The sequence below is a fragment of the Cladosporium halotolerans genome (genome assembly GCF_011745625.1).
Source record: "Cladosporium halotolerans strain TM138-S3 chromosome Unknown Sca10, whole genome shotgun sequence".
NCBI classification, from domain to species: domain Eukaryota; kingdom Fungi; phylum Ascomycota; class Dothideomycetes; order Cladosporiales; family Cladosporiaceae; genus Cladosporium; species Cladosporium halotolerans.
This window is the reverse complement of record NW_027191461.1, coordinates 636,990-662,945: the sequence shown is the minus strand read 5'-3', so window position 1 is coordinate 662,945 and position 25,956 is coordinate 636,990. Positions and strand designations below refer to the sequence as shown.

Sequence of the window (25,956 nt, the reverse complement as noted above, 5' to 3'; positions counted from 1 at the left end):
TGAACGCCAGAAGTTCCTCACCTAATAGCTAAAATTGAAAGACTACTATCACTCGAGCATTCGAAGAACCCACGTGAAGTCCTCACCTTTAATTCGAAGCGGCTACCGCCTGTGATCTAAGACTCCTGTAGCATCCAGCCCGTGAGTCTCGGAGGGAATACTATGACTCTCCATAGCACAAAAACGGTAGCAGCGCTTCATCCTACCTCACACGTTTCGAGCTGCTTGTGAAAGCTCATACAAGCGTCTCTCACATTCTGTCATCGGATACCATAGCCGCCGTCAGACTACACTCTACCACAGATCTCCAAAGAGGTCGAAGCAGCAGCTCCCCCAACTAGCTCCCCCATCCGGTCACCTCTACGACTCCCCGTCGACTAATCGCTCGATCTCCCTCCAAGGAGCCCCGGCCACCGCCTAGCGACTACAGCAGGCACAGCACCAACCGCGGACCCTCTTCCCGGTCCAAACCCGCACTCCCCTTAGTACTCTGAAGATCTCCTCCGACGAAAGCCAACCAGCGGAAAACACAGCTACCCGCTCGCGGCCACGGCCGAGCCGCACAGGAAACCCAAGCCAGTACATACTGTACTCCTCCATACCCACAGACAATCACAGACACAGACCGCAGCGCAGTCTCCCTCGGGCAGGGAAAAGCCCACACTCCCCGAAGGAAGGAAGACGGAAGACAGCCGTGCTCCGGGCCACGTCCTCACATCCGAGCTCTAGCAGCGCAGTCCCGTACGGAAACAGCCAGACTCGAGTTCCGGCCAAGAGAGCCAGGGCACGGGGTACGTTAGTCGCTACTCACGCCCTGCACGCACTCTACAGCCCGGCCCTCAAAGCCACGGGCTGTCGCGGTTGCTTCCTTGCATGCGCAGGTAGTCTGGCTGGCCTGGGCGCGAGCAAGCAAGCGAGCGAGCGAGCGAGCGAGCCTAGGCCACTGTATTGGCCGGCTGCCCATGGCGCGAGTTCAAGGCCGGTATGCTGTTGGAGTCAGTAGTGGAATGGCAGGTTGCCCGGCGTGCGAGGCGGGCAAGCGAGAATGCGGAGGGAGCTGCCGTGGGTCGTTTGCTGGCTTGCTTGCTTGCTTGTGCGCGCCCTGCATCGTAGCGAGAGAGAGGGTGGGTTTCGAGGGGGAGGGGGGGGAATATTGTGGAGTTGACGAGGGAGGATGTCTTGGTTGGTTTGGTGCGTGGTTGTTTCGAGGGCAGACTTGGAAGATGTGTGTGTGTGGGAGATTGGAGGCGTCCTCCAGGGGAGGGATTGTTCAGCGGCGCTGCTGCGGGTCGATGTTTTCTGACGAGACGGTGGAGGTTCAGGGGACAGGACAGGACAGGACCAGCCCTCGGCAGGATCTGGCCGATCGACCTCGGAGGCTCCTTTGTGTGCCATGGGGAAGAAGACGCACGGGGTTGCTAGCGCTGCGTAGGCGAAGGCCTAGCATGAATGCGGTGACTGGACGAGAGGTGATGGGATTGCAAGGGACCTGCGTCTGTTTCCTGGGGAGAGCTCCTTCAAACGTGCAATGATCAACTTGGTCTTACGCGTTCGTTCATGACTCGGCGGGTGTTCGTGCCTGCTTTTGAGGTATTGGATGTGCAATGATGCCGCGGTGATGAGTGGCGATTGGCGGTGGTGCCGCCTGGCCTGCTGGCTAGTCTGAAGCGACACTGGCGGTGTGGATCAGCTGTCCGCGGTGATGCTTGCCAGGTTCATTTGCAGCAAAGTGACTGAATTTGGTGGTGAGATGACCTCGTATGATGCCGGAGAGTGTTCTCCACGCAAGAGGGCCAGGGCCAGACTCCAGCACTTCAGTGATCATCTCGGTCCAGTGGAGAGAGGGCGTCAATCGGTCTCCGCAAGACTGCCCTACCGCTTCACGTGAGGTCTGCCGTACTGTGCCTTAGCTTGCGGCAACACGCAAACATGTCTCCGGCGCCTCACGCGCCTTCACATCCCGGCCTTCTGGAAAGTCAATCGCACTGAATCGTCGTCACCGGCCTGGCAGCCTTACCGCGACCCCTCGGCCGCCCGTGGCGTTGACGATTGTGCGACCCAGATCTTCAGATCTGAAACAATGAAGGACCTCGCGGAGTGCGCATCCACGGCGTCACCGGCGAGGCTCCGCGGTCGCTCGTTGCACGGGCTGTCTCAGAAGGAGATTTCCATCCGGCAAGCAGGCCGCCCCGGACCACCGAGTACGAGGTGCATGCGAGCGGCGCACGTGCTCCCTCCCAAGCCCACCCTCATGTGCCGAATGCCAGCGCCAGCGCGAAGCCACCAGAAGAAACGGCCAGGCGCACGCACGCACGCACGCTCCGTTCCAACGCTCGGAAGCAGGCAGACCGCGACATGCCACGGATCCGCGCGCACTCCGACCGAGACCTGCACCTGCAACTGCAACCCATAAGGTGTACTACACACGCTGCAGACGTCGCCGGTGCTTGGCCGCCGCTGGGCGAGACTCGGTAGCTCGTGTGGGCACCGCATCCGCACGTTCGACGGCAACATCTCCACAGGTCGGCCTGACGCCCTCGACGCCCAGCTCTAACTTTGGTCCGGCGGTGGCGCACACACTCCAGACCCTGGTCGCACGTGCGGTCCGTCGCGGGCAGAGACGCGAAATGGAGGATCGCCCGCGTCCTATTTAGCCAATTTACCCGGCGTGACACCTGAGGAACTTTTCACGACGGAGGGCAGTAATTATTATTATGTAGGGGGTTTGCTTGGGCGGCCGCCGGGCGAGTGAGGGCTGGCCGGTGACGCTCTTCCAAATCGTGTGGCAATATTGATCTCGCAGGATCATCACCGAGCGTCACCTGCGCGGCCGTTCGAAGGCTCTGCACCAGCCAAGGTCTCGCTTGAACGTGGAAGGACGCTGCGTCCCCCCCGATCCAAGGGAGGGCTGCCAGACGGGTCCCATGCGTGTGAGGAAGCGGGTTTGCGGGAGCCGTGGAGGAAGGGCAGAGGCTTCAGGGCACATGATCTCTAAGCCAGTCAAGCTCCAGACAGCTGAACCTTACCTCGACGCTGCTCCTCCGGCTTCGACGCTCGATCTTGACCTCACGCGGCGCGTCCCCACTGAACGGCCGTGTCGACATATTCTGGCACTTGCCGAGCCGCAGAATCACGCACTCGCGGCACTGGTGTTTCTCTCCTCTGCTGTGCTACAGGCCACTCGTCGCGCTTGGCCGGACGATCGCGCCCTTCGCGACTAACAGCAAGGCGTCCTGTCCATATTTGGTGGCTGAGGCGCGGGACGTGGTACGTCGCCCGCACGTCCTGGATCTGCCCAGATCGTCCCACTGTGTGCGCGCGCGCGCGCCATCCATCGGCGCATGCGTGTGCGCAGCAGCAGCAGCAGCAGCGTGCGGGCGGGCGAGTGCTCTGTCACGCCGGACCGCGTCTCCCCCCAGCGCGTGCCTGCGTGTGGGCATCCCGTCTCCGCCATGCACGCAATCTGTAGTAGGTTCAGCCAGCCCTTCGAGAGCGCACACCGGCAGCAGCATACAGCACAGCACGCTGGTGCGCCGCGCGCTGGGCGCTGCCGGAGCGCATGGCCGGCGCCCATGCCCATGCCCATGCCCGTGGCCGCCCATCCCCATCCCCATGCGCAGCGGGCCTCGTGGCCACGGCGTGCACACTGACGCCCTCGCCGTCCTGGCGCGTGCGCGGGCTAATGCAGCCTTGATGGCTTAGCCGCGCCGCGCTTCCCCAGCTTTGCAGCAGCGCCCGGCCGGAGAGGCACGAGAGGGTCTGCGCGCACTCGGCCTGCCTGCATCGGGTGGGCGGCGGGGTGGGTGTGATGCTGCAGACACTTGTTGGTGCTGCTGGTGCTGCTGCTGGTGCTGCTCCCGTCTGGTGCTGGGCCTGGTGCTGATGCTGCCTGAGCCAGCCTGAGCCTCCGTCCGTACCTCGCAGATTGCACCTGCCTGCCGCCCTTCCATTAGTTACCGTCTGCCTGTCACCTCCGTCTGTCTGTCTGTCTCTCTGTCTATCTGTCTCTCTCTATCTTTCCCCACGCCGCCTCCCCCAGCATCGGCGTCGCCACCGCTACCTCACCTGGCATGATCGCCGCCCGGCCGTCCTGCTTGTAAGGCGGCTAAGCGAGCCTCAAAGCTCAAAGCTCACGTTCTCGCCCCAGTCATCGCTCGTCCGTGTGCCGAGGGACCCAGCACCACCGGCCACGGCCACCAGCCAGCAGCCAGCAGCATCCCAGAAAATGCTGTCCACCAGCTTCCACCATCAACCTCTCCGTTTCGGCAGCCCCGAGATGGCGATGCACCAGCCCCATCTGCCCTCGCAACACGTCCCGAGCGGCCTCGACACGCTGGCCGAGAGCTCGCAGTACGCGCTGCAGCAGCTCCACCGCCAACAGCAGCAGCAACAGCAGCCGCCCGGCTTGACCAGCCTCAACGCCGACAGGCCTCCAGTCAAACATCGCCAAAGCTTCGGAGCCGAGAGCATGAACGGTTCTGTGCAAGGCGACAAGAAAACCGCCCGCAGCGCCAGCACCGGCCAGCCGGTCAGGCGTCGCATCAGCCGCGCGTGCGACCAGTGCAACCAGCTGCGCACCAAGTGCGATGGCAAATCCCCATGCGCCCACTGCGTCGAATTCGGCCTGACCTGCGAATACGTGCGCGAGCGCAAGAAGCGCGGCAAGGCCTCGCGCAAAGACATCGCCGCCCAGCAGGCCGCCGCCAATGCCGAAGACATCGGTGGCGCCGACGCCAAAGACGGCAGCCCGAAATCTGGCAACGACCAGTCTTCTGACGAACAGAGCATCGATCCGAACGAGAAACCGCGACAGGGCGTCAAGCGACGACGGTCCAGCGCCAATTTCTCGCAACCTCCATTGCCGCCGCCACCGCGGGCTGGCAGCATGAGCACTACCGATGCGATGCACACCCTGCCCAGCCTCGACCAGGGTGGCTCCGTCACCATGAACCCAGTATCTGACCAGCAACGGCAGCCACATCGACACATGTCGATGGACCAGCAGACGCCTGGCATGGGCTTGCCCACTCCACAGCTGCCTCGCGTGCCCATGGCCGATCGCAATGTAATGGGAGAGTACGGCACATTAGACGACTACCACCGGAACATGATCCATCCAGGCGCTCCTGTGACCGGCCATAATATTCTTCACAGCGGTGCGACAGCAGTTCAAGGCTCGATGATCCAGGGCGGCACCATCACAGGCTACCCAGAGAACCAGTATGCAGTTCCGTCTCCGGGCAGTCAGAACGGAATGGGAAACACGCACTTCCGACTGGGTGAGTCTCCGATGTCAGGCGGCTTTCTAGGCCAGTCACCAGCTGCTGGATCACCAGGATGGATGTCTCTTCCGTCACCCACGGCGGCGCTTTACCCTCACATGCAACACACTCAAAGCCACCAAATGCTACGATACCCGGTCTTGCGACCAATCTTACCACACATCGCAGCAATCATCCCTGTCAACCTTGCTTGCGACTTGCTGGAGCTCTACTTCGCAAGCACGACATCGGCATTCATGCAGCCTCAATCACCCTACATACTCGGCTACGTCTTCCGCAAGCGATCATTCCTCAGGCCTCACAACCCCAGAATCTGCAGTCCCGCACTCCTCGCCAGCATGCTTTGGGTCGCTGCGCAGACCAGCGAATCGGCCTTCTTGACATCTCCTCCCACAGCCCGCGGCAAGATCTGCCAGAAACTCCTCGAACTGACCGTCGGACTCCTCAAGCCTCTCATTCACACCTCTACCGATGCGACAACAGCAGCATACGGCGCAAACTCCGTCGTCAACGGCGTGGCCCTCGGCGGATTCGGCGTCTCGCTGCCTTCGACCGTGCACGAGATGGAAGGCGGTTCTCCCGGAGCCACAGGCGCGCTTGACGACGTCGCGACGTACATCCACCTGGCGACCGTCGTTTCTGCGAGCGAGTATAAGGCCGCGAGCTTGAGGTGGTGGAACGCAGCTTGGACGCTGGCAAGAGAATTGAAACTTGGGCGGGAACTACCACCGAACGCCGACGCGGGCCCTCCGCCTGATGGTGCGGATGGTTCAGGAGATGGGAATGGCGAACACGATGGAATGGGTATGAATGGACAACGGCCCATGAACAGCGCGCCACCGCCGGGCATGCTCGGACAACCCAGTCCGCCTGGAGTCTACTCCGAAGAAGAGCGGGAGGAGCGTCGCCGGATTTGGTGGCTGCTTTATACCGTGGACAGGCATCTGGCTCTGTGCTACAACCGGCCGCTGTTCTTGCTGGACGTGGAGTGCGATGGTCTGCTCCAGCCAGAACACGACGGAATCTGGCAGGCGGGCGACTACTACCCTGGCGAGAACCACCACGAATCGACATACTTCCGACGACGAGGCCCGACGTTCGAATGTACCGGCCACACCATCTTTGGCTATTTCCTGCCTCTGATGACGATCATGGGCGAAATCGCAGATCTCAACCACGCTCGAAATCACCCGCGATTCGGCCTTCGATTCCGCAACCCCGGCGACTGGGACGACCACGCGATGGAAATCAGCCAACAATTGGAAGCATACGGCAGAAGCCTGAAAGAATTCGAAGCCAGATTCCTCAACCAGCCCACCAGCGAAGGCAAAATCGGCGGCGAAAATCAACAACACGCCGAAGGCGGCGGCGGCGGCGGCGGCGGCCACCACGACGCCAACACGCCCTCCGTGCACTCCGTCGGCACCAACAACTCCGCCCAGCGCATCACGGAGTCGATGCTGCAGACCAAGATCGTCGTCGCCTACGGCACCCACCTCATGCACACGCTGCACATCCTGCTCAACGGCAAGTGGGACCCGATCGCGCTGCTCGACGACAACGACCTCTGGATCTCCTCCCAGAGCTTCATCTCCGCCACCTCGCACGCCGTCTCCGCCGCCGAGGCCATCAACCAGATCCTCGAGTACGACCCGGACCTCAGCTTCATGCCCTTCTTCTTCGGCATCTACCTGCTGCAGGGCAGCTTCCTGCTTCTTCTGATCGCGGACAAATTGCAGGGCGAGGCGAGCCCGAGCGTTGTGAAGGCGTGCGAGACGATCGTGCGCGCGCACGAGGCTTGCGTCGTCACGCTTAATACGGAGTACCAGGTATGTCCCATCCCATCCCACCCAGTATTTCAGAAGAATTTTTAACTGACTTACGATTCTTCCGCGCGAGCAGAGAAACTTCCGCAAGGTCATGCGCTCCGCCCTCTCGCAGGTGCGCGGCCGCGTGCCGGAGGACTTCGGCGAGTCGCAGATGCGCCGCCGCGAGGTCCTGAGCCACTACCGCTGGTCCGGCGACGGGACGGGGCTGGCGCTGTAGGATTTGGAAGGGGGATTTGGCATTTTTTTTTTTGGGGGCTCGCTTTTGGAAGTGTGTACAGTCGGCATCCGCATTGGTGCATGAGGATTTGGGAATGAGGGAAGGAAGAGGGGTGGGGGGGGGAGGAAGCAAAAAGGAAAAAGGAAAAAGAGAGACGATATTGTAACGTTACCCAAGAATTTCTGGACTGGACTGGACGGGGAAGGGGAAGGGGAATATGGGCGTTCAGATACCCTTTCGCTATTTATTTGGTTTTTTTTTATATCATCCGATGAAACGGAAGGAAAGTCCTTGCTGCTTTGCTTACCTTATCTACCCACCTGGCTTGGGTAGGTTGAAATGGGTCTGTTTCTTGTTTGGCAAGAGATGTGTGATGAAGATGAAGATGATGTGTTTTACTGTTTTGTGGGTCTGTTTTGTATTTAAAGCGCTTCGTTCGGACACGCACCACACCACACTAGTTATTCAAAGCGAGCATGTCCGCATGGCCCGCGACGACGTATTTCTTGGCCCCGACTTCTAGACCAACCATGTAGTTGGTTTGTTTCTTCAACGTCGACCTGATACACCACTTATATTACACGAGCCCACCCTCCTGACAAAACCCCCTCGCAAAGCCCGCGATTCCGCCGCCATCCAGCCTCTCGTCTTCGACCACCCAACATGCCAAAAAGCTGGGCGGAGGAGCTGAGCAGCCGTGTCGCCGTTGGTGTTGGCGTGGGCGATGGTGTCGACGGGATGGGGACGGGGTTGGTTAGGGAGGGGCTGACTGCTGGGGTGAGGGTAGGCGGGGAGACGAGGGGGGAGAGAGGGAGGGGGAGATGGGACTGGGTGGTCACTGCGTACAGTAGGATGGAGGGTGCCCAGCGGTGAGCGAGGAGTTGGGGGCTTGCGTGGAATTATTTCGCATTGGTCGTGAGAGGGTACAGACTCGTCTGAGGGATGGATTTTTTTTTTTTTTTTTTTCTTTTGGGATGGAGGCGAATCCTCGCTTGCTGATCTTGAAGCTTTTGTGTTTGGTTGTCTTGTCTTCAGGTTTGGTGGCACGAGGTACTGGTTTGGCCGGATCGCTCGAAGGCCGCTTTGACGCTTTGCTAATTGGCATTTGGAAGTTGGTGAGCCATCGGATGCGAGATGGGAAGTCTGTGGTTTTAATTTGTGTACTACTGGAGCAAGGCCGTGGGACGCTTAGAGGGGATAGGGGGGGCTCGCGGACTCGAGCTTGACCGTGACGCCGAGAACGTAGCGCCTCGAGCCTTGTTCCGTTGTGCGGCAACTTAAATGGGAAAAGCAACGCAAGAGGGGGATGGAATTGATCGGGCGCCGGTCTTCTGAAAGGGGACGGTCGAGGACAGCGTGATCGCTGGATGTTGGCGTATGGTGTCAGCCCACTGCAAGCGCAGGCAGAGAGTCGGAGTCATTGTGCAAGTGGTGCCGTTCCATGAAGCCAATACAAGGCGAGTCCAGTTTCAGGGGTCGACATGCACCGTATGCTCGCTGCCAACCTCCTTGATATTTCTTCTCGAGGTTTAGATCTTGCTCTTAGCTCGGCTGTGGCCCAAGGCAAGGTAGCCGGCAGGGAAGTCGTTCGTCTTGGCTATGCATTTCATGCCGGAGGGAACGTCGAGATCAGCACCGCCCGGGTAGCAGGCTCATTATGCTGATTGCCAGTAGGCGAGCCGGTTGAGATACCAATATTAAGCACCGCCTGATTGGCAACTCGGCTTTGCGAACTGTTGGTTGACGTAGTGAAGGATCTGACATACCAAGCGTGGCTTGAGCGAACGCCTCGCCCTGTGGGTTCATGAATAAGAGTCCGACAGGGGAATGGAGGTTTGGATATCAAGCAAAGGCCAAGTGAGCAGTTGATGCTGTGGGTTTGATGAGTCGGAAGATATGTCACCACCAAGCACCACCTGAGTGACCAACGACCTTGCGGGCTGCCAATCGATGCTAATGTGAATTGGAGGTTGTCTTCAAGTCAGACTATTACCATTGCACCAGCAAACTCCAGTGAAATGTCATGAGAAGTTGATTTTGACCACGATGGAGCAGAGAGTGATGCCTTGCTGATAGGTCGACGCTTTGGAGTACATCTTCCAGGTCCTATGGTACTTTCCCACAGGACCTGGAAGACCGGGGTTGATTGGTAGCTTTCCAAGGAATTTTCCTTAACGTGCCGTTGTGGTGTTGTAAGGGATTTTGCAAAAACCGCTGACGGTGCAGCGGATGCACCGATGTCGTTGAGTCGGATGGATGTTGATGAAGACGTGAAGGCTGCCGGAAGGGTGTCGACGCCCCGAAGGTATTGCTGTGTTTGTTTTGACGACCGCAGCCGTGTGGATGAACTCGGGAGATGGTTTGGGTGTTGGACTAAGGCGGCAGCGTCCACCGGTCCTTGTTTTGGTCGTCAAGGTACGGTCTTGTACTCAACTCATTGCAGCGATTTGAGACTAAGTTTGCTCAAACCGCTGCAATGAGCCAGTGGACTCCAGAATGTTGTGGTCATCCAATGGTGTGGTCGTCGAGTTTGGTGGCGGAGCTCGATGGTGGGTGTATCGATTGACGTGGAAGCCCAAGCTGAGTGAAAAGGAAAAAGCTTCCGTCGAAATGAAAGTGGGGTGGCGAATAGGCAACCGCGAGGAAGGAGCCTCGGACTGACCATGTGATTGCCCAGTGAGGTAACGATGGCCCGTGCAAGTGACTCGGCAGCGTGCGAGTGTCTTCACATGCATTCATGTGACCCATTTCGTCACTAGCGCCAACGGCTGTGAGGTCTGTATACTTTGCAGACCTCTTTTCGTGACTTGCGTAATTGAGGTGTGCAACGTACTTGATCTTGGTAAGTGAGGTCAAGTGACAATCGGAGTCCTTGACTCGGACACGAAGACGTCTAATGTACAAAGCTATGAGCTCTCCTCGCAACCTTCTCAACCCGGAAAATGGCTGCCAAAGGACTTGACTATGTGAACACATATCGACAATCTCAAAGTTTTTCGACAGTAAGTCCTCAGCACTACCAGAACTCCCATCACCACACGAAGCTCCAAGGTTCTGATTGAAGCTAACATGAGCAATGCTGGTAGATGTGCGTAGCATTGTTCGCCCTCGCAAACTTCATTCCGGGATAGCAGGGGCAGTACGCCACCGTCACAGTCTTAACCTCGCCAGATTGCGTGTAAACTCCGCCGGCTGTTTGAACGTAGAAGACCGACGCCGCTGGTATGGTCGTAGTGGCCGTCACATAGGAGGTCTGCGGATCTAGCGTCAGAGTCACTGTTCCGCCAGATCTGGTCACGAAAATTGTGGAGGTCTGCGCGGGTAAAGTCGTGGTACGCTCTATAATTTCTGTCGACCCGAAGACAGAGGTCGTGTACGTTATTATAAAGGTGCTACCGGGAATGGTGGAGTACTGAGTAATTGTCGGACCTTGAAGCGTTGTGGTCTTCGTATCGCCAGGAAGGACAGTTGTGTATGTCTGCACCACCGTCTGAGTCTCTGCTGCGGCGGTTCGAGTGATAGTTGGACCAGAAGCTGTAAAGGTCTGCTGATAGGTCGTCGTCACCACCATTGTGGAGCCTCCAATAGTTTGCGTCAGGATTAGAGTTGACGGGTCTGCGGTAACGGTTCGAGGCGGAGCAGTGGTCGTTTCTCTCTCGAGCGTGATGAATACAGTGCTACCGTCACGCGTAGTTGTCAAAATGTAAGTTGAAGCCGGGAGAGTAGTCTCTTGAGTAGTGACCTCCCGTAGGGTGGAGACAACGGTCGACGCTGGCAATGTAGTGTGTTCAGTCGTAGTCTCCCGAGGCAGCGTACTCGTCAAGACCACAGTACTGCCGGCTTGCGTAGTTGTAACCAGAATTTTGGAAGCGGGCAAAATCGTCGTCTCTCGTGGTAATGTGGTTGTCTGGATAATCGTACTGCCGTCCCGCGTGGTCGTGATCAAAATTGTGGAAGCGGGCAAAATCGTCGTTTCCCGTGGCAGAGTAGTTGTTTGGATAACCGTAGTAAACAAAGTAGTCGTTTGAATGATTGTACTGCCATCGAGTGTGGTTGCGATAAGAACAGTAGAAGCGGGCAGAAGTGTCGTCTCCCGAGGTAATGTTGTCGTCTGAATAATCGTACTGCCATCACGAGTGGTCGTGATCTCAATCGTGGACGCGGGCAGAATGGTCGTCTCTCGTGGTAGCGTAGTTGTTTGGATGATTGTAGTTGGGAGAGTGGTCGTCTGGGTAATCGTACTGCCGTCCAGCGTGGTTGTGATAAGAATCGTAGAAGCGGGCAGAATCGTTGTCTCCCGCGGCAAAGTAGTTGTTTCAATCACAGTACTTCCAGCCTGAGTAGTCGTAATGACAATCGTCGATGCCAATAAAACCGTGGTTTCTCGCGGTAAAGTGGTAGTTTGAATTACCGTGCTACCGGCCTCCGTGGTCGTGATCAGAATCGTAGAAGCTGGTAAGACCGTTGTCTCCCGCGGTAGCGTAGTCGTTTCAACAATCGTGCTGCCAGCCTGCGTGGTCGTGATTAGGACAGTAGATGCCGGCTGAGTTACAGTCTGCTGCGGAAGGGTGCTCGTGATGACGACTGTGGTACCGGCTTGGGTCAACGTAATGAGAACCGTTGAAGGAGGAAGAGTGATCGTCTCTCCAGGCGCTGTGGTAACAAGGGTTTGCGTCTTGGTAGCGCCAGGTTGCGTTATAGTAATTGTACCATCAGCCAGAGTCGTGGTTCGCTCGGCCAAAGTGGTGGTTGTAACAGTCTCAGTCCCTCCCGGCAATGTTGTTACGTAAGTGGTAGTAATTGCTGGCTGCGTGACCACTACTTGCTGGGTGGAGACCAATGTAGTGATGTATGTCGATGCTGGCTCGGTCGTAATCAGGGTGCTAATGACCGTAGAAGCTGGTTGCGTAGTTACGATGGTTGTTGCGGGCTGAGTCGAGACTAAAGTCGTGAAGTATGTTGTCCCTGGCTCAGTGGTAACCAGGGTAGTGATGATCGTAGCAGCTGGCTCAGTGGTCACAATCGTAGATGCAGGCTGGGTAGTGATCAGGGTAGTGATGATCGTCGAAGCCGGTTGCGTAGTGACAATCGTCTGGGCAGGCTCGGTCGTGACGATAGTAGTAATGACAGTAGAAGCTGGCTCCGTGGTCACGATGGTTGTTGCAGGTTTAGTCGAGACCAAAGTCGTGATAAACGTCGTCCCCGGCTCAGTCGTGATCAGGGTAGTGATAATCGTCGAAGCCGGTTGCGTAGTCACAATCGTCTGGGCAGGCTCGGTCGTTACGAGAGTCGTGATTATTGTCGAAGCCGGTTGCGTAGTGACGATTGTCCGAGCAGGCTCGGTCGTGACGAGAGTAGTGATGATTGTTGAAGCTGGTTGTGTGGTCACAATCGTCTGAGCAGGCTCGGTTGAGACAACAGTAGTGATGAGTGTTGAAGCTGGTTGGGTCGAGACCAACGTGGTTATGACTGTCGAAGCAGGCTCTGTCGAGACCAGCGTAGTGACCACTGTTGAAGCTGGTGGCGTTTGCGTGACTGTGACTGGATAGCTGGTCGTGATGTTCTGCGTGATTTGCTGAGTCGTGAGATAAGTCGACACCTCAGTCGTCACGAAAGTCGTTTGGTATGTCGTAATCACAGTCGCGGTTACAGTGACACCTAATTCTTGTCAGTTAACCTCTTACGCGCAGAGCCGGAGCTCAAGGAGAGGCGCGTCAGTCGAGATTGTGTGCGATAGGGATTGGCGTACCTGGGGCCGTGGTGGTCCGTGTTTCCGTGACGGAATAAGTTGCCGTCAGAGTTTGGATCTGAGATGAGACGGCCGTCGTTGTCACCGGATATGAGGTCGTAGTCGTGACGGTAGCATAATTTATGGTCGTAAGTGTAACCGTCTGGGTAACTGGATCCTGCTTGATGCAAGGTCAGGTCTCTGGGCATTTTGATGGACCAGCCAAATCACTCTTCGCTGCTCAGGCGCCGATACGAGGCCTTCCAAAGCTGAGTTCGCACAAACGCTTTCAAGGCTTTGAAGATAACATACCGTAGCAGCCGTCGCAGTGCTCCCCACAGAAGCTGCCCTAGCTGCTGCATTAATGGTATTGTATCCGCCCGGCCAGGCAGCCGGACGCACGCCGACGCCACTCTTGAGATAACATGTACCGAATGTGTTCGTGGTACCGAAATTTGGCTCGGTCACCAAAGTGCCGTAAGTCCAAGATACACCGGTGCATCCTAATGTGGTCTCACTAATGTCGTTCAGTCAGCAATCAGACCCTTACAAGTGATAGAGGTACTTCGTCAGGATCGTGCGGACGTACCACCTAGCAATGCATCCAATGAAGCCTGAAATGATGAGCTAACCAATTCCAAAAGCGACACCGCTGCCGTATACTCACTTGAAACCTGAGCGGAGCTCAGATCCGTCAGGCCGGTGAACTCCGCGTTGCAAATGATTGTGTATGTGAAGCCTCCGCTGCTGACATAGTTGGTGTTGTTGTAGACTGGACAAATCAGACTTGGGCTGAACTGTATTGCATACGAGGACGCGTATATCGGATTGTTGTAAGTGTTCGCATTGATGTTGCTGCCATTGTAGTAGAGACTTCCTTGCGTGCCCCTGAAATGAAAGCTGAGTAACTACAATCAGCCACTCTCTCCACGTATGTCTTCCCAAGGGCGACTTACTAGCACCTTCCGGTCCCAACATTTGCCGACGTTTGTGTGCCCGCGAAAGTCCAGGCAACGCAACCAGCGCGGCTGGAGCAACCACGGGCGCATGCGAAGAGGCCTTGGGAACTGGTTCCAACAGAGCTGTACATTTCAGCACCGGCCCAGCAGATCCGTTGAGTCTGTTGCTATCACTTACGGGTAATATCCTGTAGGGTTATCATAGAAGATTTGCCCGGTCCAGTCATAGGCACAAGCGATTTGCCAGTAAGTTCCATAGCCATCCATGTAGACGCCACCTTGAATCCCTCCTGCTGGTGCAGTGCCCCCTGCTGAACAGGTAGGTGCCGCAGTCCATACATTGGTGGGCGAATACGTAGTCGCAGCCACAAGAGGGACAGATGTCGATTGGGCGGAGGCATAGGCTGCGAAGCTTATGGCCAGTAATGCCGCACTGCCAAAGCGCGGCATCGCAGAGGGTTCGCGCACAACGCAGTCAACTAAAAGAGTACAATGACAGGCGGCTTGTTTTGGTTGAAGTGAATACGTCTTGCAAAGCAGAGGTACGCGGGAAGGGAGAAGCAAGCAAATAGGTGTCTACGATTTGACTAGCATGAGGGTGAGCGATGAGACAGAATACCGGACCGAGCGACAACTTGCTTGACAAGGGGGACTTGTCTGGAATGTGATGTGTTGTCGGCGCGGAGACAATTGCTTGGACTCGGCATTTGCTTAGCAGGCACAAGATTCTTCTGGAATGCCGTTGGTACCTGAAGCCTGCCCTTGTTAAGGTGAAACAATTCAATGTTTTCAGTTCTGACTACTATTTCTGATGATCAACAGCGGCAGCGCATGTCGTAAATGCGATCTGTACCCTTCAGGATGTTGCATGTTGTAGTCCCCAACCGCGGTCTCGAAGAAGACTTATGCTCATGCTTGTTAATGTTTCCATACCATTCTCGTCACTCTCGTGCCCTGGGGCGAAAGTATGCATGGTCCTGTAAGCTATCATGAGCATTGTGTGGGCCTCAGGCCGCGGAAAAGGCCAATATAGCCCTCCGAAAATGCAGCGAAGCGTGTACGCGCATTTTCGGTGGCGTGTTCAGGCTCCGCGAACAAGCCTGCAACACACATTCCGAGCGTAGCCTTCCTACACCTTTCGAATTGAAGGAGAGGTCATTGGCTGCAAGAAACCATAAGAGAGACAGCCAGGAGGTGAGGCGCGTGTGCCTGTACCCAGGCCTCGTGCGGATGGATCTCTTGGCCGGAAAGAAGCTTTTCTTTCCAAGGTCATGTCAACCCGTATCGCTGGAATTTGCAGATCGGGGACGCCGTGCGTTTCAAGCCCAGGTATGTGCTACCTCGCCATGTAAGTGGTAGCAGAAGAGCCCCCGATCACACATTCATCAGGGCCTCAAGGTCCACGCGCTGGTAGTAGGAGATGTGGCCAAACCCTTCCCAGAACTGTGCCAAGCGATTCTCCGATATCATGATCAATTGCGAAGGAGTGTATTGGTCTAAACCAGTTGTCAGTAAGTGGTTGGCGGAAATGTGACGATATGATACAGCGCAACGTACCTTCTCGGAAACCTCTCGCAGCAATATGACCAGCGCTTCTCACCACCCTCGCACCTCTGAATAGCTCCTCGTCGGCGACGCGGACAAAACCACCAGCGCCAATCTCCGGCGCGATGAACGTGTACTCGCCGCGTGGGATGTTCGGGTCGCCTGTCAACTTGATCGCTTCCAATCGTCCACTAGGGGCATCTCGATAGTCCGTCACATCCTGCGTCGGCGAGTCCCGACCATCGATCCCTACATCTTCCGGAGACTCCAGCTGCTCTTGGGCGCTCGAAAAGCTGGCTTCGGTACTATTGCTGCCGCGCCGCGAGATTGCGCCGCTGAACCATTCGCGGAGATAATCCATGCCAGAAGGTAAGGGCTTCTCGTCTGCCTTATCTGGCTGCGTGACGACGAGGAACTCGCATCCGTGGCCACTGTAGTCTCCGCACCAGATGCCTTGCCAGGGCTTTTCTTTCGTTGGAGTGTAACATTCCACCGGCAATGTGGCGTACGTCGTGATGTCCTCCGGCATCCTGACGTTCAGCCCACTGCCTCCGAATGCATGCGAGCCAGCGAAATAATTTCCAAGGCCCATGGCGGCGGAGAGCCCGTTCGGGGATGTGAACGACATGATTCGCGGACTCGAGCGACGGCCTGTGTATTCGACCCATTTGCGCAGGCGAAAGTTGTGCTGGCTCACTTCACCGAGGGTTGACGGCCGATGGCCTGCAGAGCTGAAACCATCGACGCTGTCATTTCGAACGCGCGCGTCGGCAGGGAATCGTAGGGGCGGCCAGACAGCTGTGCTGGGACCGATCGCGGCCGGAGGGAGTGCTCGCGTGAGCATGAAGGAACCGTACAGACCTGCCTCGGCGAACGTCTCCATCAACGTTTCTCTACTAAACCGCGAGGAAGCCGCGGGGCTGCGATCGCTGGGGTCCAGATTGGACTGATCGTTGGTCCGCAGCCTGTTGACGTCCAGCTTAAGCACGGGTTGGTTGAGATCCAACGACACTCGCGGGTCGAAGCTGTGTATGATCACGTCCGTGTCCTTCTCCCAGAATTCTATCTCGTGCCGGCCACGCACTGCCGTGACCGCGTAGGCTTCTATGCATCCTCTTCGCTCATCGTACCTCGCGACGAGCAGCTTGCCATTAGGCTCTGTGTCGGCAAACCAGATTCGGTACTTCGGAAGGAACCAATGTGGATGATGGGTGATGTAGAGGTCGCGGAAGTGTTTCAAAGGCGTGGGCTCTGTGATCGGTTTCGGCAGGTTCTGGGAGATGAGCTGCTGCCATATCCGATCATCGTAGGCTTGCGCTCGCAGTCGCCGGCATGTACATGCTACACGTGCGAGGTGTATCGGCGTCAGGTAGCCCAGGATGTGGTACGCGAGCTCGGCTGGCAGGGCCAACAACGGCGAGGCATGCTGTGTATCCTCCATGGCGCGTGACAGTGCCGGACTGCTATGATCGACGCAGGCAGAGGACTTTTTCTAGACAAGCTCAAACGATCAACTAGACGCGCATGCCGTTGGTGTGTGGCAGCACATATCAAGGGCCCGATTTGTGGGTCGGATCAGCCTCGCGACCGCAAGAGCGGCATCATCGCGCACCTGGATGGTCAGGCTTGATATACGCCTTCTCAGCAGCGAGTGCAGCCACGCGCATCCTCTTCTCTCGTGTGCCGCGTTCCAGAGGTGACGATACGACTTTCTTGTTCCGTTCTAGTCTTCCATGGCCGTGATCGGAGGGGCAAGCTTCGGCAGCTGTGGGCGCCGCTGAGTCGCTGACTCTCCGCGGTGGTTGAAGCCTCATCCGCGCCAGACGCCAGTCCGCACATCGGCGGACGTGATCAAGGTCGTCGTCTGGACCGGCCTGATTTGGCAGGTGTGATGTGGTGAGAGTGTGTTGTGCGGCAGCTCGTCGGACTGCGCCAGCCACTCATCGACTGTCGCTAATCGAGGCGTGTGATGTGGTGCCTGAGACGCCAACCCATGCCCTCGCCTCACCTCGCCTCCAGCCGCTCTCGCCATCCTATCCGGGGAAATAGCTCGCAGCACACCATCGACAACGAACACCTGTATCGGACAGCCACCCTTGTGGCACAAGGTGTGGCTACATCGCTGTCTCCTCGGCCTGACGGAAGGCCGTCAGATAAAAGTTCAATATCAGAGGGAGCTCGGGAGGTGCGCTTGTTCTCATCCTGCGCGCATCTCCGGTGCAAGATTATTACACAATTCCTGTCTCTCGGCACCATAAGGTACCAATCAAGTCGAGCACCGCGGCAAAGAACCGTAGCAATATCGCTTGCGATGGGCATGTGCCGCCGTTCTCGGCGAGTTATCGATCATTGAGCTTCTCCGGTGAACCGTCGCGTGCAAGCACCGTGGTCACTATCAAGCCGAAATGCTTGCGGCACACCTCGCTTGGCTGGCGGCATTGACGTTCATGAAGAGCAGGAATTGCATTTCTATATTTACGACCTCGTACAGAGTCGACTTGACTGGCAATCGTGGCGCTCGTCATCCTGCCGGATGTCGGCGCCGCAGGATATCAGCTTGACCACACAGATGCTAACCGACTGGGCAAGCGACGTCAGGCCTCAGCCAGACAGTGCTCAAGGCGATGATGCAGATTATCCCTTCGATTCCAGGTAGTAACATCTGCTGCTAGAGAGTGATCAACAGGCACCCGGTCAAACGCACCAGCGAATGAGAGGCCGTGCAGAAGGCACGCGAGCTGAGCTGGGGCGCCATGAACTTGACTTCAACTTTAACACCTCCTTCAACCGCAAACTAGGCCTGCACAATTGCGTCGTTCCCAGGAACAGCTCTTGATGCCAATGCTGCCATGTGCGAGAGAGTAAAGTAAAATCGTTGAATGGGCGAGGAAGGTATTTATGTTGAACGTCTCTTCCAACCTCTATTCTACCTTTAGCTGCACCGTGTATTTTTTGTTTTGTATCGATCAACCTTCACGATGTCTAAAACGAAGCAGATTTCTCTCCTCCCGTCTTTACTGCCGTTTCTCAGCCTAACCGCGGCTCAATCTAACGAAACTCTCAACTATGCCCAATACACCAATCTCTTCCTAGGCACAACTAATGGCGGCAATGTCTTCCCAGGCGTCGTCGCAGCGCCCTTCGCGATGGTGAAGCTAGGACCAGATGTCCAAAATGGTACTCAGGATGCATACTCCGGCTATCTGCCAGAAGGCCAGATCTTCGGCTTTTCGATGATGCATGAGACCGGAACGGGAGGTGCTCCCAAATATGGTGTCGTCAGCCAGATGCCTGCCGTTGGAGCTTTAGAGAACCCTCTGGTTGATCTCGGCCTGAACAGGACGGTTAACGACGTTGCTGAAGTTGGCTATTACCGAAGTGAGCTGGAAGGCGGGATCACTGTAGAGCTTTCGGCGAGTGAAAGGGCGGCCTTCTATCAATACACCTTTCCCGAGCAATCCCAAAAAGCAGTTGTAGTCGACGTGAGCCACGTCCTTCCATCCTTCAGAGGCTTTGGCTGGGGCCAGCAATATTCCGGAGGTACCTTCCGCCTCACAGACCACGGGTACGAGGGCCACGGCACCTACAACAACGGTTGGAACCTCTCGCCAGACTGGACGATTTTCTTCTGCGGCTGCTTCGACCAAACCGCAGCCAGCAAACGCACTTTCACCGGCAACGGCACAGACCTCTTCTCCTACGGCAACTCTAGCTCCACCCACGGCAGCATCAGACAAGGCGGGGTTTTCACCTTTGACACCACAACCGTCACCTCCCGCGTCGGCATCTCCTTCATCTCCACCACGCAAGCCTGCTCCAACGTCGACAGCCAAATCCCCACCAACACCACTCTCGGCACCCTCGTCTCCCGCGCCAAATCCCGCTGGACAACCGAAGTCTTCTCCAAGCTTACCACGACCTCCACCAACACCACCGCTCTAACCCAGCTCTACACCTACCTCTACGGCATGCACCTGATTCCTTCCAACCGCACGGGCGAAAACAGCCGCTGGGCCTCCGCCGAGCCCAGCTACGACGACTTCTTTACCCTCTGGGACCTCTTCCGCTGCTCCACGCCCCTCTGGCAGATCCTGCAGCCCAAGCCCCACGAGGAGATCATCCGCAGCCTCGTCGACATCTGGCGGCACGAGGGCTTCCTGCCGGACGCGCGCTCGTCGGAGTTCAACGGGCGCACGCAGGGCGGCTCGAACGCCGAGAACGTGCTCGCGGACGCGTACGTGAAGGGCGTGAGAGGGCAGGTGGACTGGGAGGCGGCGTTCGAGGCAATGAGGACGGACGCGGAGGTCGTGCCGGCGAACAATTTCGATCCGATCGCGCCGGACTCGTCGACGAAGGAGGGCCGGGGCGCGCTGCCGGATTGGCTGAGGCTGGGGTACATTACGCCGCGGTTCTCGCGCGCGGTGTCGCGGGCGGTGGAGTATGCAGGGAACGATTTTGGCTTGTATCAGGTTGCTGCTGGGCTGGGGAGAGTGGAGGATGCGGAGAGGTATTTGAACCGGTCGCGGAATTGGCGGAATCATTGGAATCCGAGGCAGGAGAGTCTGGGTTTTACGGGGTTTGTGGCGCCAAGGTTTGAGAATGGGAGTTTTGAGGAGCCTTACGATCCGTTGCAGTGTGGTGGGTGCTATTGGAGCGGTAAGTGGTATACTCACAAAGCCGCGATGCGAATTGCTAACAACGCGTTTCTCTAGACCCGCTCTATCAGGACGTGCCGTGGTCGTACTCCCTCAATGCGCACCACGACGTCTACCATCTGATCGAATTGTCGGGCGGGCCTGAGACCTTCGTGGCTCGTCTTGAGAAGTTCTTCGAGCCCGGCGTGTTTGATGGCAATGAAGCATTTGGCAATACGATCTACAACCCTGGCAACCAACCTGCGTAAGTCACAGCGACTTTCCATCCCCGATGTTGTATCAAGTCCACTGACAGCTGACACATGCAGCTACTCCACTCCCTACCTCTTCAACTTCGCAGGCAGGCAAGACCTAAGCGTCAAGTACTCGCGCTACGCGGCAAAAAACTACTTCGGAACCGGCGCCGACGGCCTTCCTGGCAACGCAGACGCGGGTGCGATGCAAACCTGGGCTCTCTGGAACATGATCGGGCTGTATCCCGTCACAGGCCAGACGACATTCCTAATCGGCTCACCCTGGTTCGAGCGTCTCGACCTGGGAGGCGGCAAGAAGCTGCTGATCACGAGCAACGGCGGAGACGACGAAGGCAGCATCTACGTGCAGAGTCTCAAGGTCAACGGGCGGTCGTGGGATAAAGCGTGGGTTGCGTGGGAGGACATGTTCGCCAACGGCGGCAGTTTGGACTTCGTGCTAGGTCGCGAGGCGGTGAGGTGGGCGAGCGGGGCGCTGCCGCCGAGCCCTGCTTCGTAGATCTCATGATATACCGTACATGTACATGTGCATATACGGCCGGTATGCTGCGGAGACGCACAGCTACATAGATCCTATTACACGGCGAGCAATAGGCAGCGGTGTGAGCTCGTGTTGCGACATTATTCACGCGCTTTCGACTTCTGCGTGGCGCATAGGCCGTGACAGCGCGGGTGCACATGTGATGCGAGCCACATGTGCGTGGACAATGGGAGGTGTGGTGTCGCTGCGGTCAGAGCGGTGACATGTGCCTCTGTCTGCGAAACGTGAGGACGCGCCAAGCGATGGCTCGAACGCCAATCCCCGCAGACTTCAGGCGGTGCAGAGACAAATCAGCCCATGCGTCGCGTCGACGGCCATCAATATCGCTGCACGCGAATGTGTGGTGGCCAAGACGCCGATGTGGATGAGATGAAATACCGTAATCGAAAAATCTCATCGACAGCTCCCTCAGACGATCTCGAGATCTCGCTCCTCTCATCGACCGGCCAACAGTGGTGGAATGCGCAGAGTCTAGGCCCGGCGGCGACGAGCGCGCTCCTGGCTCCGCCCATGGGGATCTGGCAGGCGTTGGGTCAGCCGGTAGAAACACAGGGCTCGATCCATCCCACAGCCACATGCGAAGCTCCCTTTGCCTTCCCGCCGCCAACCGTGCGCGCGTATGCTGACCTGTGAATCCTGGGCGGTCTTGGGAGGTCGTGAGCCCTATCTCGCACGCCATGCGCTATCCTTCTGTACATCATACATAGACGACACCCATTCTACCCATCGCGACGTCTACAGTGACACCGCGAGAGTATGCTCGAGACGTGAGCGCCCCGGATACAGCGTAGGACGCCGCTAGACAGAACTACAAGGCCAGCCACCATGTCGACCGTCACGCAAACAGTAACCAGCGTGGCCTCGAGCGCGGCGAGCCCTTCCAGCACGCTCCGCGCGAGGCCGCAAGGTGGTATTCTGGAAGGCGAGGACCCATCACAATATGATCCGAAGAACCCCATCATCCTCTTCATCATTCAGGTGAGAACATGGTGTTTCAGCTGAGCGATATAGCTAGCCTCAAGCTCTGACATGCCCTTAGGCCGGCATCATTATCATCTTCTGCCGCCTCCTCCATTGGCCGCTCTCTCGCATCCGCCAGCCCCGAGTCATCGCAGAGGTCATTGGCGGTATCTTGCTAGGCCCGTCAGTGATGGGCCGCATACCGGGATTCACAGATGCCATCTTTCCCTCGGAGTCTATTCCAAACTTGAACCTCATCGCCAACCTCGGGCTGGTACTCTTTCTCTTCCTTGTTGGACTTGAAGTGGACATCCGATATCTGTTGAGCAACTGGAGACCTGCGGTGAGCGTTGGCCTGGCCGGTATGGCGTTGCCGTTCGGACTCGGGTGCGCCATTGCTCTGGGTCTGTACAATGAGTTCTCGAACGAGCCAGGAATGGTGCACATTCAATTTGGAACGTTCATGTTGTTCATTGGTGTTGCTATGGCTATCACTGTGAGTCCCTTGCTAAATGAACCATTCCGGCAATCTGCTGATGTACTGCAGGCTTTCCCAGTCCTCTGCCGCATTCTCTCCGAGCTCAAACTGCTCTCAACACCTGTCGGTATCATCGTGCTGTCTGCCGGTGTGGGTAACGATGTCGTGGGTTGGATTCTCCTTGCACTCTGCGTGGCGCTCGTCAACGCAGGGAGCGGCCTCACAGCCCTCTATGTCCTTCTGACCTGTGTCGGCTTTGCACTTTTTCTGGTTTTCGGCGTCCGTCCGGTCTTCCTCTGGATTCTGAGGCGGCAACACGCCTTGACAGACGGACCCTCCCAAGGTATCATTGTCCTGACTCTCCTCATCGCCCTCGGCTCTTCGTTTTTCACTGGAGTCATCGGCGTGCACGCCATCTTCGGGGCGTTCATGGCTGGTCTGATCTGCCCTCACGAAGGTGGATTTGCTATCAAAGTCACGGAGAAGATTGAGGATCTCATCAGTGCCTTGTTTTTGCCGCTCTACTTCGCACTGTCGGGACTGAACACCAACGTCGGCCTGCTGGACAATGGCATCACATGGGGCTATACTATTGCTGTCACGGTCGTCGCGTTCTCCGCGAAATTCATCGGAGCTTCTTTAGCTGCACGCTTCACCGGCATGGTGTGGCGCGAGTCCTTCACGATCGGTGCTCTCATGTCCTGTAAGGGTCTTGTGGAGCTGATCGTGTTGAACATCGGTCTGCAGGCTAGGATTCTCAGCACCAGAACCTTTACGATCTTCGTCGTCATGGCGTTGATCACCACTTTCGCCACTACACCGCTGACGGCTGCGCTCTACCCGCCGTGGTATCAGAGGAAGCTTGAGGCCTGGAAGCGAGGCGAGATTGACTGGGATACAGGCAAGCCGCTGGACGGCGGTGAGGGCGACCACGAAGTGGTTCAAGCCAAGCTGCAATCGAACAAGGTCAAGACTCTGCTGGTATACCTGCGATTCGACAATATGCCCACTTTATTGGCTTTTGTCTCCCTCTTGAGCGGCAAACCAAGCGACACCGTGAAGAAGGCGCATCCTTCGCTTGCAAGATCTGCTACGCCAGTACCGCCGGAGGGTACTGTACCAGGCCTCGGAGAATACCCGAGGAAGAAGCCACTACAAGTACACGGTGTTCGACTGGTGGAACTTACAGAACGTAGCTCGACAGTCATGAAGGTCTCGGAAGTCGACGAATACTCACATTTCGACCCCGTGCTGAACGCCTTCCGCGTGCTCGGCCAGATCTACAACCTCGCGGTCTCCGGCGAAGTCGCCATCTCCCCCGTCAGCGCCTATCCCGGCGTCCTCGTCCACAAAGCCGCCGACGAATCCTCCGACCTCCTTCTCCTCCCCTGGAGCGAGACCGGCGGCCTCACCGAAACCCAAACCATCTCCAAAGACAGCACGCGCGACAAATTCTCCAGCGACGCCTACACGCAGTTCGTCGCCAGCACCCTCGAGACCTCCACCTGCAACACCGCCGTCTTCATCAACAAGGGCTTCAGCGGAACCCTGCGCCAGCGGCCCTCGACTCTCAACCGCTCCGCCAGCGCCCTCAGCCTGCGCAGACACAGCGAGTACCAGACGCTCCCGTCCGGCGACCGCAGCCACCACATCTTCCTGCCCTTCCTGGGCGGCGCCGACGGCCGCTCCGCAGTCCGCCTCGCGCTGCAGATGGCCGAGAACCCCGAGGTCACCGCGACGATCGTGCACCTCACGTCGACCGCCCCCTCCAGCTCGTCGGGCAGCGTCGAGCACGTCGCCGTCAGCGCCGGTGGCAAAGAAGCCGCAAGCTCTTCCGTGGACTCCGACGCGGCGTTCTTCGCGACGATGCGCAACTCGCTGCCCGCCGAGCTTGCGGACCGCGTGGTTTTCGAATCTACGGCTGTCGCGTCGTGCTTGGAAGCGGTCGTCGAGCGGGCGAAGACGGAGATGGGGCAGAATCCGAAGAACGGGGGCGATATCGTTATTTTGGGCAGGGGGGAGATGGGAGATGCTCCGGGCAGCGGGACGGGGTGCCTTGGGGTCGGGGCGGAGAGGGTGTTGGCCGCTGGGCTGAGGGCGAGTTTGCTTGTTGTGCTGGCTAAGGGGCCGGAGTGATCATGGACGAATACCCTGCTGCAACAACGACATGTGACGATGATATGATTTAGCGATTGGGTTTGTTTCACGGTGTGGCATGCATATATCTTGAACAATAGAACTGCATACGATCAACGAGCTATTGTCCTCCTTACCTTTTCTGTAATATGCATCAACTATCCTCAATAATTAAGGAATTCACAATCGAGCAACATAACCACACGTACACGCAATAATCCCCTTCAGACGCAATCAGGAGACATCACATCAAACGCGACCGTGCCACCGCGTCTCAACAGCAGAAAATGTCGCAAGCCACGTAACATCTCCCTGATTAACACGTCTCTCCCAATCCCCAATCCCCAATCCAACCCAACCCACGCCTCACACCAGCGCAGCCCTGCCATGCCAGCAGCCCAACGCCACCTCATCCCACGCCCACCGAGTCTGAAACCCGCATCAGAAACAAGAATCACAGGCCTGCATCCGCATCCGCATATGCACGCACGCGAGACCCGCCTCGCGTGACACAGCTGGGCACCAGCGGGCGGGCGCTCCCAGTCCCAGCACATGATTTGGGCCCTTGCAGCTGCTGCCCCGGCCCGGCGCTGCTCTGGGCTGGCATGTGAAGGCACCGACAGCTCGATTGGCCGCGCGAGGTCGAGCATCCCACGCCGCCCGTCAGATGCGTGGACGGGTAAGCAGATCTCTCAGCCCCGTGGTCAGACTCCAGCGCGTCTTGGTCGTCTGTCTGATCTGGCTCGAGGCGAAGCGGCGGCTTCCTTCGGCTGGCGGAGTGGTTTGCTGATGCCCGGTGGGACTGAGTGGCCGAGCAGGCGATGGTGGGCCCCGTGGCCTACGCGGTCGTCGTCAACTGTACCTGCGTACACGGCGTCGCACTGGACGGAACATCGGTGCTCCCGCCGCGGATCTCTCCAGCGCGCGCGTCATGCCCGATGTTATCGTACAGTATCGCCCCCATGTCACAGGCCAGAACAACCAGCCGCCCACTGCATCCCTGCTCCCGGGCCCAGCGGGAGCCCGCCGTGCATGCGGCCGGGATGACTCGATGAGACATGTGCGCCTGCGAGACCTTCACATGACGCGCAGGTCGACACTCACACTCACACACCGAGACGAGAGGCGGATGTACCTGTCCAGTGGCGATGGAGCGCGTTGCACGGCGCGGGAGCGGCTATGATGATAACAATGGGCGTCCTCACCCGCCATCCCGCGGGTTGGCTAAGCTTCCACCACTCCGCCGGCACCAACAGGTCTGAAATACGCCATCAATATTTCTTCACGCCCTCCCGTTCGCTGCCAGCGCTGGTTTTGCCTTTTACCTTTCGAACAAGAATCGCGTCACCGCCCTGCCCTGCTCTGCCCTGCCCTG

General features: G+C 57.6%; 6 protein-coding genes across 6 annotated transcripts; 3 read left to right on the top strand and 3 right to left on the bottom strand.

The window, feature by feature from the left end:
* Window positions 1-3,965: 3,965 nt before the first annotated feature.
* Window positions 3,966-7,363, top strand: WHR41_03959 (uncharacterized protein). The gene is made up of 2 exons (XM_069372565.1): window positions 3,966-7,111; window positions 7,185-7,363. The coding sequence occupies exons 1-2, from the start codon at window positions 4,226-4,228 to the stop codon at window positions 7,326-7,328; spliced, it is 3,030 nt and encodes a 1,009-aa protein (XP_069230483.1). The 5' UTR covers window positions 3,966-4,225; the 3' UTR covers window positions 7,329-7,363.
* Window positions 7,364-10,392: 3,029 nt separating this feature from the next.
* On the bottom strand, window positions 10,393-10,899 carry WHR41_03958 (uncharacterized protein; the record flags this gene model as incomplete). Its single annotated transcript, XM_069372564.1, has 1 exon — window positions 10,393-10,899. The coding sequence occupies one exon, from the start codon at window positions 10,897-10,899 to the stop codon at window positions 10,393-10,395; it is 507 nt and encodes a 168-aa protein (XP_069230484.1).
* A 217-nt stretch (window positions 10,900-11,116) lies between these two features.
* Window positions 11,117-14,465, bottom strand: WHR41_03957 (uncharacterized protein; the record flags this gene model as incomplete). The annotated part of the gene is made up of 8 exons (XM_069372563.1): window positions 11,117-11,452; window positions 11,740-12,986; window positions 13,078-13,234; window positions 13,369-13,573; window positions 13,646-13,670; window positions 13,724-13,956; window positions 14,013-14,138; window positions 14,194-14,465. The coding sequence occupies 8 exons, from the start codon at window positions 14,463-14,465 to the stop codon at window positions 11,117-11,119; spliced, it is 2,601 nt and encodes an 866-aa protein (XP_069230477.1).
* Window positions 14,466-14,777: 312 nt separating this feature from the next.
* WHR41_03956 (uncharacterized protein) lies at window positions 14,778-17,458 on the bottom strand. Its single transcript, XM_069372562.1, has 2 exons — window positions 15,573-17,458; window positions 14,778-15,511 (listed from the first exon to the last, which is right to left on the bottom strand). Exons 1-2 carry the CDS (start codon window positions 16,999-17,001, stop codon window positions 15,390-15,392), a joined length of 1,551 nt encoding a protein of 516 aa, XP_069230478.1. The 5' UTR covers window positions 17,002-17,458; the 3' UTR covers window positions 14,778-15,389.
* A 1,248-nt stretch (window positions 17,459-18,706) lies between these two features.
* WHR41_03955 (uncharacterized protein) lies at window positions 18,707-21,260 on the top strand (the record flags this gene model as incomplete). The annotated part of the gene is made up of 3 exons (XM_069372561.1): window positions 18,707-20,216; window positions 20,273-20,459; window positions 20,524-21,260. 3 exons carry the CDS (start codon window positions 18,707-18,709, stop codon window positions 20,963-20,965), a joined length of 2,139 nt encoding a protein of 712 aa, XP_069230475.1. The 3' UTR covers window positions 20,966-21,260.
* Window positions 21,261-21,403: 143 nt separating this feature from the next.
* WHR41_03954 (uncharacterized protein) lies at window positions 21,404-24,717 on the top strand. Its single transcript, XM_069372560.1, has 3 exons — window positions 21,404-21,985; window positions 22,047-22,463; window positions 22,515-24,717. Exons 1-3 carry the CDS (start codon window positions 21,833-21,835, stop codon window positions 24,579-24,581), a joined length of 2,637 nt encoding a protein of 878 aa, XP_069230476.1. The 5' UTR covers window positions 21,404-21,832; the 3' UTR covers window positions 24,582-24,717.
* The last annotated feature ends 1,239 nt before the right edge of the window (window positions 24,718-25,956 follow it).